Below are 14,707 nucleotides of genomic sequence, written 5' to 3'. Positions count from 1 at the left end.
TACCACTGTGTGAACCATATGATGTGCTAAAGCCAAAGAAATAAATGTGTGTGACACAGAGACATCCACATGTATGAGACATCTTTATTTACAGATTGTAAACAAACAGTTTACTTCGCCTATGTTCTCTCTACTCTGAGGAAAAATGTAGTAGCCTAGATTCTCTAGCCACGAGTCAAATTGTGTTTTGCATTAAAAATGTAAAAATAAAAAACTTCAGTGCCACCCAGTGGACTTAAGAAATGGCAAACAGTTGGCAAGACGAGCTGCCATACTCCCTCCATGGGCCTAGCCAATGAAATTGTCCTCGCTGAATTGAACTCACGAACCAATCAATGTTTGAACCCCACGGTTCCACTGAGCCCCCTTAAGACTTACAGCTTGATCCTTTAGAAACTATCAGCATTAATAAGGCTTTAATTGCATTTTTTTAGTTGTTGTGCGCACATCGTTTGAAGCAACAAATGTTTTCACCGTGGAACCGAAGCGGTCCTCCAGGTTCTGTTTGCTGAGCTGTGGGGACGAGGAAGTGAAGGCTTAAAGACAGCAGCCCAGCAGTCTAACCTGTAGCCTTTAGGCAGGAAGTGAGCTGTGTGTTAGGGTATATTGTACTGCTAATACAGGGATTAAAGCATTACCGTCAGATTAACAAATGACCTTACAGACTCTGGCAGGCAGCACCTCCCAATCCACTGTGGGCATCCAAGATTACAACTCAGACCTCACGGATGGAGTGGGAGGAATGCATAACAGGATCGACAGAAGGAGATTGAGATGCTCTCACAGAGAAACACCTTAAACATTCACATGACTGACAGCGTCGAGTCAAGCTCGGCTCGAGTTTGGACTCACACACACATCAGCTCTTGATGAAGATTGAAAGAGGAGTTGTCACTTACAGAGGATGGCGCACAGCTCTTCATTATGACCTCACACATGGTCAGGTTTGTAGGCATTCACCTTAGCAGCCTTGAGCACCATGCAGCAGCTCTCTCATGAGAACCAGGCAGATTAATCCTCTCAGCTGAAAGGAACAGACCTGGGTATTTATTACAGCCACATGCTGGGACAACCACGACAACTTGGGACACACACCCTTAGTTTAGTTACACACACACATAAACAGGACCCTGTTCAACCTATAGAACCCTGCTGACAGCATGTAAAAACCTAGAAAGTTGATTAGTGTGAACCCAGTGATCCACGTGTTAGTAAAAAGCCTCTCTTCACGCCTCCCTCCATCCCTCCTCCTTTGGTTAGCAGACTGTGGCCAAATTCCCCTTCTCTCAGTTGTCACCGTTCACCTAGTGTCAATTACTGCAGATTAAAGCAGCAAATTATCTGTACAGAGACAACAAAACCTCCACCACCAGTGCCAAGCTCTGCTATCCCAGAAACCCCAGCAATGTCTCCCCCACCCCGAGGAAGTAGACACCCTGTGCAATGCCAAAGAGAGGAGCAATGACCAGAGCTCGACACGTCGCACCCTTCAGGAATGCTGATGGGCCCTCACGCGTCATGATGCGCCTGCAAAAGTGCACAGACAGGACGAGAGAAGGAAAATGTCATATTTTTCTTCTCACAAATATTTGAACGATACCTCCTGATGAGAGTTGAAATCTTACCGTGTGCAGTCAATAATTCCTCTGTACGTGTCCTCGCCCTCACCCTTCTGCAACGTCTGCAGACGAGTCTTGATAACTGTACAGATTTAAACAGAAAGCAAGAAAGACTTGATATTAGCTCTGATGGGACTGGGAGTTAGAGCAAAAAACTGCAAGGTAATAAGTGCTATGTGTTTGTGACAAGCCTGGACTCTTCCTCTTTAGAGCTGAGCATGTGACGTCCATGAGGTCCAGAAATTATGATATAACTATGGATATTCCATACCCCTTTTTTTCAGGCCGATACCAGTACAAGTACTCTTTCCTGAGTACTCACTGATACTGAGTACAGATACCACTAGTACTTTTAATACATAAAATTCCAATGAACAGTGACAGATCATTTTGAACAAAGACAGCACAGTCACACTGACATTCAGTCCAAATAAAACACAAACATCTCTCTCTGAGTTTACCCTCTGTTTTTAATTAATTAACAAAGGAGCAAAATAAAAAAACAGCTAGTAACTTTAAGAAATAAACTGAAGTGCAGAATAAAACAGTTTAGCTGTTAACCCTCCCTGGTTCATTCATGTTGCTATATTGTCTATTGACCTGACGCACACTTGCTGTGGTGTCAAACCGCAGCAATGTAGCACCCGCTACTGGCTAGGAGGACTAAGTCAAAGTCAGACTTTTTTTGCCTTGAGTATCAGCTCCTGGTATCAGCAGGCTTCACAAGTAGCGATACCATAGACTGTGTAAAACATGGAGGAAGCCTCCGTGACGTCACCCGTCTGTTCCTAAAAACCGTGAAATGAAGCCAATCCTGATGCCGGCTGTGAGTTTTTCTTCGAGGCGCTCGTCTGTCATGTGACCTGAGCTGTGCTAAGTTAGAAAAAATTCACTACAGTGTCTGCCAATAGTGGAATCAGCCTTTAAGATCCAAGCTGTTTCTTGAACCAGGCTGTAAATGTGTTTTTAATGCTGTAAAGGTCTGTTTTTATGGCTGGGTGTGTACATGACTTCCTGTCTTTCTGCAGCCAGACTTTAGCGGATTCTTGATGAACAGCAACATTTAACACTTCCGCATAGGCTTCATTTTTACAAACAGGATGTTGCCCCTTGACCGATACATTGAAATAATGTGGCCCGATACCTGGTACATGATACCCGATATCAGCACTCATTCATCTCTAGATATAATGAATATGAGAGTTTTCCACAACTGAGTCTATCGGAAACTGGGTCATAAGAGCCACTGGCATCTCTGTATCATGTTGGGATAGGATGGTTTCTTCTTTATGGTGCAGTGTTAACCTGCATCTTTGTGATGAACTGTGTTCACTGACACTAGTTTTTGGAGTTGATTTTGAGCTGATGTAGTGACCTCCACTACAGAGTCATGTCTGTTTTTAATGCAGGGCCTCCTGAAGGCCTGTAGCTCACAGTCATCCAGTATTCAGGTTTTTCTTGTGCATTTTGTACATTTTTTTTCCAGATTTTTGTAACTTTTTTCAAGGATATTTTGTACTATGAAGGGTTGAATCCACTATTTTTTTCAATTTCATTATTATTATTATTATTATTATTATTATTATTATTATTGTTGTTTATAATTATTATTTATAATTATTATTATTTATTATTATTATTATTATTATTATTATTATTATTATTATTATTATTATTATTATTATTATTATTATTCCTGAATTTCCCTTTAGGATAAATTAATTATTTTTCATTTCATTTCATTTTTCATTTCATTTCTTTATTTTAATTCTTTGAAACTGTTAAACTATTTTCTTACGCAGTCTCTCTGGTGAACCTCTTTCCATATGTCCTCCTGAATGACTCAGCCTCTCACGTCTGCCCTTTTCATAATTTTTCCCATTCATGTTTCTAACATCTTGCAAACTAACCTCATTAGTTCGGAAATGTTTGTCTGTGTCTGCATTTTTTTTTTTCTGTGTAATGTCGGCATCAAATTTGAAACAAGCATTAATGTTTTTATTAAGCGAAAGAATTATTTAGCTTCCAATATTTTTTTAATTGCAGAATTTTTAATTAAATGTAAGTTTTAAAGGTTTCTAAATCAACAAAAAATATATCAACATTTTTCACAACCCCCGTTTTTGGATTTTGCTTTGCTGTTGTATCAGATTTATTAAAACTAGAGTTCTGAGTGTGAGCTACTAGCCAAAGCAACTATGGGAGGATGTTGTAATAAAACTGTTAAAAGTCTTGTATTATTGAATTTGTGTTTGTTGCTGGTTAATCTGCTTGTATTTTTTTATGAGGAGGATGATAATTCAATTTTTGGAAAGTTACAAAGTTTTTCTACTAACTGATTGAAGCTGTCTTCACAAACATCAGAGTCTGCATTTGCAGCTCGGTCCAGCTCTGCTGTTTCGTTGAAGTGCTGTGTGTCTTTGTCTCACTCACCATCCAGTGGTGTCACAGCCACAGCTGCCACAGAGCCCGCGCTGCAGCCAGCTATAAAAGACTGCCAGAACGGCGCCTGGGCCTGCACATCCCCATGTCCTGGCACGCTTTGACGGCCCAGAGCGTTTAGGTTGGCAAACAGCGGGAAGTATATCATTGAGAAGGGGACATCCCTGGAAATAGAAGTTGAATAAATGATCAGACTAAATGAGGTGGAAAGAAAAGTGTGATGGAGAGTTTTGTTTAGGCAAAGCAGAAGGGATGGACTGAGTGAAGTGGGAGGAGTCTCCAGAGAACAATTCATGGCCCCGTTCAACTGCAGCACAGCAGCAGACATAGCTGCAGGAGCCTATTGATCAGTGGTGATTTGATTGGGAGTCAGGAAGTACAACAAACACTGTTTGAGTTACGCAATGAAACAGAAACTCATTAAAGCAGAGACGCAGCAGAGGAAAAAACTGATCAACACAACCTCTGTGCTCATGCTTGTGGCACACTTAGTGGATTCCAACATTAGAGCAAAGCTCAGGTCAAAGACACATTATCTGCTGCACGTGTTTTAAAATATAAAGAAGTATTATTTAACAGGATTTTTTTTTATCAAACCTTAAGATAAGAAATCCAGCCTACTTAGTTTGGATCTTCCTTAACTTTATATCTAAAGATGATGGTTGGTGTTTTTGTATTCTTGTGTCAGCACTCAACATCCATCTCCCTTCACTTTTGTTTTTTGTTATTTTTTATTGTCAAACTTCTATTTTTGCAGAATGAGTGAGTTTGTGTGAGTGTGTGTCTGACCTCATTAAGGTGGCTCCAGCCCCCCTGTAGAGACCAGCCAGCCCCCGAGTCTTTAGCAGCTCCACAGTGATGCTGGTGGCAGAGGGCCGAGGTGGAGGGCTCCGTCGTGCTGGTGGAGGGGCCACCAGTGATGGAGCCGGGCCAGGAGCAGCAGCCTGAGCCAGAGTCCTTACAGGTCTCTGAGCAGCTGAGCATTTCACACAAACAGACCCAGGTCAGAAAACACACACAGACCACCGTTACATTCCCTTATGAAAAAAAAAATATAGTGCAGTATATTGGAAAATATCATGTCATATATTAGGTAATATATTCCCATATGTGAGATTTAGCATTTATATTTTCCAATATATTGCAATATATTTCATGAATATATAATATGTTGTATATGTGCCCTCAATATATTATTCCCTGTATATCATAATATATAAATAATATATTACAATACATTTCAAAAAATATATTGGTACATATATTTTTCTTTTGTAAGGGTTGCATCGCTTCTGTCAGATAAAAACAGGAAGTGAGCCGAAACCCCTTTACAGAGGGTTTGTTTTGAAAAAATCTCAAACCCACCAAGCCTCCCAGCATCCTGCAGCTGGATCTTCAGCATCTCCATAGGAGTGGTGACGACCACCTGACATGTCCCAGCTCCACACCCTGCCAGTACCTCCCCCCACAGGGGCAAGTGGCTGCAGGCGATGGAAAGAGTCATTTATCACAAAAACACAACAGGCCTTGCATACATACAGTGATGATGGGTATAAGAGCACAGGCTTCAGGTTTGAAGTTTGACGTACAGAAACCTCAACATTTTGACCACTTCAGTCTCACTTTAGCAACTATTTCAAACACCATGTGGAGTTTTCATGTTGGTTCTGGTGATTAGGACAACTTTAGCAGAATGCAGGGTGATGAAGTCATCCTTTTATTAGTGGTTACACTGAGTTATTAACTGTCAGGTAACAAAGACTGAACTTTGTAAACTCTGATTTATTACAGCCAGAGTACAGAAGGTCAGCTGATCTACTGGTTTAACGCCACCCATCACTGCCCTGGTGTCATGACGTGAGCTCTGGTGTCTCATTAAATATCTCAATAACCTAATTATGTACAACAATTTTTAGTCCTTAAAGAGCAGTGAAGCATTCACATATCAGCTTAAACATTGAATTCAGTTCATAAAAATTAAGCTCTGTTGGCTAGCAAAGATTTTAGTATTGTATTAGAGCCCAATACAATGCTTTAAAAGAAGACGTAAGACTTGAATAGAAGAGTCTTTCATAATCCTGCTCCAGATTTAGCCTTTACGACAAAAGACAAAATGTCAGAGGACTAAAATAATCCTAAAAAGAAAAAAAACTCTTCCTGCTTGTTAACTTACCTCTCACTGACAAACTCTACCAGCAAAGCTTACTGTGTCTTTAAACAACATCACTGAACCTTTAACTGAGAAGTGAAGTTTAATTATTATAATATCCTCTCTGCAAACTCACAGAACTACAAAGATTGTTTTAAAGTAACAGATTTTCATTCAAATTAATGAACAATCAATAACTTAGTCTTTTCCCTTTATTTGGACCAGTTATTCCTTCACTAATCCAACCATACTTCTTATAACATTTCACTATCGCATCACTTATGAAATTTAGCACTGTCACTCTATATCTGGAGTTGGGTGTTGGCACTGGTAAAACATTTGTAATTAAATCATACAACATAAAATTATACATTTCCCTTGTGCTCTAACATCTCACAGGTAAAGCACCATCAGTAATCTTACTCACACACTGATGCACCAGGGACAGTTCTGGGTTGTGAGCAGGGCTGAGTATTAGCAAGAATGATACTGTACGCATCACGATACTTTGGTCATGATACATTTATATCACTATATTGTCATATATTGCAATTTTCTACACAGTTAACTATTTAATTGAAAACAACTTTTTCTATTTTATTGTGTTTAAAATAGCAATTTGCAACTAATATTGCAAAGAAAATATTGGGTGAAAGACGTGGTCAGTTGGTGAAACTGATAAATGTCACTAGGTGAAACCAATGTAAGTTAAAAAATCTAATATTAATTATTATTTGATCACTCTACTACCCTGTGAAAATTAAACTTCTAACGATTTTAAACTTACTGACCCAGTAAAAGAGAGAAAACATTGATGTTTACAGAATCAAAACCCACATCATCAAGTTTAGGAATAAAATATTTTGAATAAACTTAGAGATTATATTAATTATACAGTTTATGGGCAACATACAGCGAAGTAACTCTTCAGCGCCATCTACCACAGTAGAGGTGTGGAAGACAAATTGTACTTCCACTTCACATAAAATATATATATGATATGTGATATGATATATTGCTGTATAAATATTTTTTCACACCTCCAAGTATGAGGATGTTCATACTGCACATGTGCAGATTTCCAAACCTCTACATACTTATATGTTGTAGACATCCCTGAATCTATCTGTAAACTAGTGAAAACAGTTTGTTCTTTAAAGAAAAAAAAAAACTTGAGATTTTTTAGGACTTGCTAAAATGATGACATCATCCCATAAGGATTTCCCAACCAGTTTATGACACATTGGAGGGATGGGCCTCAAACACCAAGGTCTGCCCATAGCTCTGCCCCTGACAGGCCTCCAGAGAACTGACCAACCAGAGAAGGATGTTTTCTCTCTTGAAGAGACAGCAGCTAAGATCAGACACTGCAGATAAAGGCTGAATAAGGGTTTTCCAAAACACAAGTGTGAGAAGAAAAGGGATTTTTGAGCTTTAGCTTATGTAAAGAGTGGCACAATACCCACACTTAGAGCAAAGCACTAGATCAGCAAAGAGATCAGGTATACTGCTCTGTCCACAGGACTCCCTAAAACCAACACAAACTCAAAGTCCCTCCAGCAATGCTCTAAGACCATGCTTATGTGACATGATACACAATAGAAGTGTAAAAGTCAGCATACCCATCCTTTGAGAGCTTCTGTCTGAAAACATCATTGGCAGCTAGTTTGATGGCTTTCTCTGGTGTAACGAGTGTGAGGTTCACAGCAGCACCTGGAAAAAAAAGCATCATGAGACAGTCACGTTTCCAACTGGAGCAAACCTACACAGCAGCTTAAAGCTCAACAGCATGGGGCTTATGGGTGAGGTTTGTATGACAAAAGACTGAGCCCTCACAGAGAAACAACAGCGTAGGAGGTAAGATTAAGCTTATAGTGAAGAACACTTCTGGTGCTGTTTGTCACGGGGATTAGAAATGGAAAAAATACCTCTGTAGCATCCAAAATAGCCCTCTGAGCGAACCGTCTTTGCCAGGCAGTCCAGCCTACAAAGACAAGAAGCAAAACTATGTTTTTAACTGTTTGATTATTTTATAGATTCACGATAACATTAGGACATTGTTCGTTTAATGTACTATGAACTCTGACAATTGTTAAGTTCAAATCAGTAGTTATACATTCATAAACGCAATTACTGACTTAAACCTTCCTTTATTTTTGGGGAAGATCTCACTTTGTTGTTTTTTTCCCTATTTTTTTTCTTGGATAGTAACAAACAACCAATCCGCGTAATTTGGGTTTTTGAGGGAGTAAGGTATCCAAATCATGCGCCCATGTCTGAATCACAGTGGAAAACCATAGTCTGAAATGTTAGTGTTGGTGAACCCATGAGGGCCACGCCTTTTCATCCAGCTGTATTGATGCTCAGCAGATGTGTGCGGTCCAAATTCTGAGTCAGTGTGTCGTTTCAGGACACGGGCTTTTTCAGTCAGCATGTTCATGTTTTTGACTAAAACTTAGAGATCTTTCTAGTGCTGCATTAAACATTTGTCAAGTTTGTAATGAAGCAGTCCACACATCTGCCATTCAAAGTTGTTATTAAAACACACACTATCTGCAGCCACACATCAGTAATAAACCAATGGATGAAACAAGGGAGGAGTGTGTTGAGTGTTTCAGCCTCAAAGTGTGTGAGCTGGATTATAGCTCTCAGACTTTTTTCTTCTTAAAATACTTTTTATTGTCATCATGTTTTAACATTCAGTACAAATCTTTTAAATCCAGCCTTAGGATGACAATATTTTACATTTTTTTGTAAGTGATATGGTGTCGGAAAAGGGTCTCCCCCAACTATGTGACAGTAAATAAATAAATACATGATTAATAAAAAAAGGAACAACAAAAATACTTTCCATAAAAAAATACAATGATACATGTATTGAAATTTCCACATATATGGAAGTAGAATTTGAGTGACATGGATCTGTGTTATAAAAATTCATCTTTCTTTTCCCTTTCTCTAAAATGTTAAACATCCTTAAGACTAACAAGCAAATTAGTTATATAAATTGAAATAAGCTGATACTAAAGGGAACGAGATGAAAAACCAAGTTAGAAAGAAAGGAGAAAGAGAAACAAACAAATAATAGAAATATTTTTTAAAAAGGAACACTTCACAAAAAAACCTTATGTTTGTATGGTGCTCCCTAAAGTGAGTGTCTTTCCTGTTATCATGATCCCAAATTTTCAGTTTATTTCCTTTCCCACCAAAACACGCTGACCAGTTAATCTGATAATTGTCTGATAATTTAAAGTCCCCCTTATTTTATAACTAAAGCTTTCCATCTGGTTGGTTGGTTGAACTGTTTGTCTCCTTTTGTGTATCCCAGGATATGTTTTTTTAAGCCAGCTGAAATTTTTTTTTGACTTAAATTAGAGAGTGGTGTGTAGCAGACACCACATTCACCATCACTCCTCATCAGCCGCAGAGACTTTAAAAAAGGATGCTGTCAGCAAACATTTGCATGTAAAAAATATACACAATATCTTTAAGATTAGTAACTCTGAGACTTTTCCTTTCTCTATCACTCCATGGTGCTGAGACCAGAGTAATGAGAAAGGCCCTGACTTATGAGGCAGATTAATCACAGTAAACCAGGTTAACTCAGGCCAGGGGAGCCCTACTCACATTCCTTTGTAGACTTGGACGCCCTGCTGGTTCTGTAGGCGTGTCTTGGCCAGGTCGATAGGAAACACACATGTCACACCAACCAGGCCTGCCACGCCCCCATTAATCAGCTTAGCAGGGAGGCTGTGAAGGGATCAACACAGACACACGCACACATGTATACATGCCAGACCCACGCAAACATCGTCACCATCGTCATAAGGCATGCAAACAACACATTCATTCATGGACGAAAATAGACATCAAGCACACAACGTGCAGACACGCACACACACACACACAAAGACAGAATAAGAGATCAACATAAACACAGCTGCTGCTTCCACTGAGCGAACACATCTCAATTTGTTCTCATTAAGTGAAGAAACAAAGCAGAGAAACCTACCTAACCTTCTTCTGTGCCATCCTGCTTCTGTTTGGGCTCCAGGCCCAGGTCCACTACTCCTCTCCTCCTCGTCTCCCACCTCCTCACTCCTTCTCTCACTGCTACTTTACGTCTTCTTTTTCGACTTCCTCTTCTCTTTCCCGCTTGGGCTCGCAGCCCAAAGTTGCCTCCACAGTCCAACTATCACCTGCCAACAAACGCCAAAAACCAGCTCACTTTCTTCTTGATGTGGCAGCGGCCTCTCTTCTTCACTCTTTCGTCTTTATTTTGACAGAGCAGGAGTGCATACCTTTTTTCAGTTGCGCTCCAAACCAGCGATGTTTGATCCGTGCCTCCTGGCTAGCCTTTCTGCTTTGATAGACCTCACACAGAAACCACGCTCCACCACCTGGTCACACAAACACACACAGACAATAAGACTTCCTCTGCTCTTTAGAAAGGACAGGTTTTTGTTGGTCCTTAAAGCCACAGTGAATGAGCATTTGTGATGGCCTGATCCAATGATAGAAGGGTTTCTTTGCAGTGGAGACCTGACACACCTCACACTAGCTGTCAGATGTGTCTAATCCAGACTGAATCATTCATAAAAGTGAACAGCGGCATATCCCTGGACTCCCACACTGAGACAGAACATCTTGAGTCTCTCTAATCTGCGAGCTAAAAGGGATAAGAGTATTTGATCTAGTAAGGCGGGCAGAACTGAAAATGAAGGGCTTACACGTATTCTTCTTCCACATTTGAATCGAGTGTGTACAAAAAGGTTGAAAGGAGATTTGAGCTGAGGTTGGAGAATTTGTTAGACAAGTTTTCTTTCTCTTTTTTCAGCTGGGAGTATAATAGCACATAGTCTGGCTTAAGAAGTGTACGTCCCATGGGTAGAAGTAAAGCTGTTGAAACCTTATCTGGTGTTCACAGCTTCTGTTTTCTTTACTGTTTTCTGTTTCTCTCATTTTTTCTACCTTTTCCCTCCCTGACTTCCCCCTTTCCTTCAGCTCCCTAATTAATCTCTCTCTTAATCTGTCCACCTCCATTACGCCTCTATTTTTACCCCAGTAAACCTCACTGTTGTCTTGGCAGAGAGTAACAGAAGCAGTCTGTTCATTATCATGAATATCATTTCTGATCTCCATCACCTTTGCTTTTTCTTCTCCCAATATTTTTCCTGACAAAGTCCCCATACTCTGTCTTTTTCAGTGCCGGATCCTAGTCACATTCTACACATGCCTTTCACTGAGCCTCTTTCTGTGAAACTTTCTTTCAGCTCAGCTTCATTCACACACAGTAGTGACCCTGCCAAAAACACAGACAAGGGTGCCTCACCCCATGCGAACCTCCAGCTCTCCCAGACCTCTGCTCCCCCTGAAAACTGCACAGTGAAACAGCCTGCTCGCACAGCTCGCACAGCACAAGCCCCACGAGACAGCTCCCTTCAAAAAACTTCATTTTCTTCCATCACAGAGACACAGCAGTGGGTGAACGGGATCTTACCTCTGCTGGTGCATCCCACAGACAGGATCAAGCTGTCCACTTTCCTTTCACTCCAACAATGTGTGCAGCAATGGTAGTCAAGCGAGAGCGATCTGAGAGAGCCAGCCGCCACTCAGGGGCCGTTGCACAAACACCAGCATTGTCCTGGTGTCTAAGTCCCTCCCTCTCATGGTGACTCCCTGTGTGACACAGCCCGGCAGCACAGCTCTGCACTAACACAACTCGACATAAACTCATGCATGTGGAGCTCCTGCTACGACACACGCTACAAACTCTGCAGGGTCAAACTACCACAATCATATTCGTCTTCTTTCCTGTGTCCAAGAACATCTTTATAAAAGAAATACAACTTAAACTGCCCGGAAAAGGGGCTTCACACCACTAATAAGCCCTCCTCTCAGCAGTCCAGGGGTTACATAATACCCCTTTACTCAATGAATACCACAAATGTTCACAGACTTACAATTACTACCAAGGTAACAGTGGTACTCCAATATTTTTATAACTGTTTGGGATGTTTTATCATCAGAGACCATGGAGATGAAAGTAATTACAGGACAAGCAGTTATGTAAAAACACCAACAAAAAGAACATGTGACCACCACAGCAACCACTGGCTGCCCCCAAAGTATTTTCTCATGAGCATCGACTGACGTATTGATTCCTGCTATCCATGACTATTTCACTCATCAGCAGCAAAATACTAATTAAAGAGGATACTTTCTGCTGCCTTTGAACTGAGCCCATTTGATGTCACCACAAACTGTGAGCTTGTATTGAAAATGGGGACCTGCTGGTTATCTCAGTGTCAATAAAGCGCTTATCAAGGTTAAAGAATGTTTGTTTCCAGCCAATGTCTGCAGCCAGCGCTCATTCCAAACACTCAAAAGTGTTTTATAGAAGACTTTCATCGAAGAGGGAAAAACTAATTACACCTAATCCTGAAAAAATGAACTGAAAATGTTTGAAAAGTGAGCATGCATCTTCAATGCTTTGTTTAAAAAAAAAATCTTCAAAAGATATCAGAAAACATATTTTATTAACAGTGCCTTAACCTGTGAAAGTTCAAAATTACTGGTGAATTTAGTTTTACTGTTATTGGTCAAATGTGTTTTTTTAATTCAAGAAAAGTGTATTTATTTAGTCTTTTTCAACAGGGGCCTTGACCTGGATGTCTTCTGTCTGACAGGATGCAGTGTGTGTTAACGTCTGTGATGTCCTATCAGGCTATATGAAATGTACGATGGGTGTCCCTCAAGGTTCTGTGCTGGGTCCCCTATTATTTAGTTTAAACATTAATAATCTCTCACAACAGTGGCATGGAATAGAAATACAAATGTATGCTGATGACACTGTTTTGTATACACATGCAAAAACAGCTGATCTAGCAGCAAAGAAGTTATCTACTGCCATGGAAAGGATCACAGCATGGCTCGACCAGTCATGTCTCAGCCTTAACATAAGCAAAACTAAAGGTGTGTTTTTCTCCAAAACCAGTATGCAGCCCATCAACGCTGAAATTGTGATTAAAGCTGGGAAGATCAAAGTAGTCAATGAGTTCACATATCTTGGTGTAGTTCTAGACCCAAACCTTAACATGAAGAAACATGTTAAGACAATGATAAAAAAAAAACATTAAGTATAAGTTGGAAAACTTTAAACGTATAAGAAGCTGTCTTTCAGTGAATGCAGTCAAGACATTTATGATCCTTTCCAATATGTCATTCTGTATTACATGCTGGGGTCAGGCTGGGGAGACAGTCCTTAAACCACTGGAGTCTCTCTGTAAACACACCTTAAAGATAATACACACAAAAAAAAATCAATGCAATACCACCACTGTAGGATACTGGAGAAACATTATCATTTGAGTTCTGAGAATTTTAAGTCGTTTTCAAATTTGTGTCTTGTGTGACAGATTGTGTGTGTGTGTGTGTGTGTGTGTGTGTGTGTGTGTGTGTGTGTGTGTGTGTGTGTGTGTGTGTGTGTGTGTGTGTGTGTTTTTTTTTTTTTTTTTTGGGGGGGGGGGGGGGGGGGGTGCATATGTGCACTTTTCAAGAATGAAATGATTTAATTGTAAGCTGCAGATGTAAATAAGCTAACAGCTAACTATGGTAATGCATCAAATGGTGACAGTTATGCCAAATGTTGCACATTATCCCGTTATATATTACATTACATTACATATTTTTACATGTTTATCCAAAATACCATTTAATGGATGGGTTGCGTTGCGGTGGCAGAAGCTAGTTAAAACTTCACTGAAGTAACAGAAGGGTCATTCTACGAAACGGGTGCCATTTGTGTCCACAACATTTGATGAGATGTACAAGGCACAAAAAATGTGTCAAAGTGTGTTTACAAATTTTGGAGCTACTAAAGCAAGTGCTCTTATTGACATGCTGTATCAGAAAATTCTATTTCTTAAAGAGAAAAATCCTATTTTTGTTCATTTTCCATCAGTACACTATCATTTTCATGTGTCCGTATTGACCAACGATAAAATGTGATGATTTACATGTGTCCCTCAGTTTGATATACCACCCCGTCACGCTTACTTGTTTTGTACTGTACTATAATGTGCTGTTCCTTTAATTGATATCACAAAGAGTAAGTGACGTCAGTTTGGCCTTTGGGGCAGCAAAGACCAAAAGCAGGCAAGTTCTGTCTTTCTTTTATTTCATTTATTTGGTGTGCTTTAATGTTAATGTCCATCAAGGATAACCTAACCACCCCGTCACACAAAATAGATAGGGAAAACATTTTTTTAATTAAAATTTTTACATTATTATTGTTAAGAAAATCATATTTCAAGTTGAATGTATGTAAGTTAGGTCTTGGAACTTGACCACATGGAGAACTGCAGCCATTTTAGGACTAAATTCACCACCCTGTCACATACCACCCCGTCACATGTCTTATTGTGACGGGGTGGTATGCGATGTGATTCTCTCTCATCTCTCTCACTTTCACTCTCACTCACTCTCTATTCATTCA

The 14,707-nt window shown here is 39.9% G+C and overlaps 1 protein-coding gene across 2 annotated transcripts; it reads right to left on the bottom strand.

Annotated features, from left to right (window-relative positions):
* Positions 1-28: 28 nt before the first annotated feature.
* slc25a18 (solute carrier family 25 member 18) lies at positions 29-11,866 on the bottom strand. Of its 2 annotated transcripts, XM_074678309.1 has the most exons (11): positions 11,711-11,866; positions 10,512-10,610; positions 10,223-10,409; positions 9,838-9,960; positions 8,139-8,194; positions 7,833-7,923; positions 5,427-5,542; positions 4,851-5,037; positions 4,053-4,225; positions 1,626-1,701; positions 29-1,527 (listed from the first exon to the last, which is right to left on the bottom strand). In XM_074678309.1, the coding sequence occupies exons 3-11, from the start codon at positions 10,240-10,242 to the stop codon at positions 1,386-1,388; spliced, it is 984 nt and encodes a 327-aa protein (XP_074534410.1). In that variant the 5' UTR covers positions 10,243-10,409; positions 10,512-10,610; positions 11,711-11,866; the 3' UTR covers positions 29-1,385. The 2 variants fall into 2 exon arrangements, with proteins under 2 accessions (XP_074534410.1, XP_074534411.1); XM_074678310.1 differs by lacking the exons at positions 10,512-10,610; positions 11,711-11,866 and having other exon boundaries at positions 10,228-10,233.
* Between the last annotated feature and the right edge of the window lie 2,841 nt (positions 11,867-14,707).

This window comes from Halichoeres trimaculatus, unplaced genomic scaffold (genome assembly GCF_033239565.1).
Source record: "Halichoeres trimaculatus isolate MK-OKI-2021-1 unplaced genomic scaffold, fHalTri1.1 fHalTri1_scaffold_10, whole genome shotgun sequence".
In the NCBI taxonomy this organism is placed as follows: domain Eukaryota; kingdom Metazoa; phylum Chordata; class Actinopteri; order Labriformes; family Labridae; genus Halichoeres; species Halichoeres trimaculatus.
Note: the sequence above shows the minus strand (reverse complement) of the source record. Positions and strands in the feature narration are given on the sequence as shown.

What these genes read in the sequence shown, in the direction of transcription:
- slc25a18 (XM_074678309.1), bottom strand. Translation starts at nt 10,242, where the DNA reads ATGGCACAGAAGAAGGTTAG. An exon ending in ATGGCACAGAAGAAGGTTAG is followed by an intron (nt 9,961 to 10,222) that starts GTAGGTTTCTCT and finishes ATCCCTTCACAG; the next exon opens with CCTCCCTGCTAAGCTGATTA. An exon ending in CTATTTTGGATGCTACAGAG is followed by an intron (nt 7,924 to 8,138) that starts GTATTTTTTCCA and finishes TTTTTTTTCCAG; the next exon opens with GTGCTGCTGTGAACCTCACA.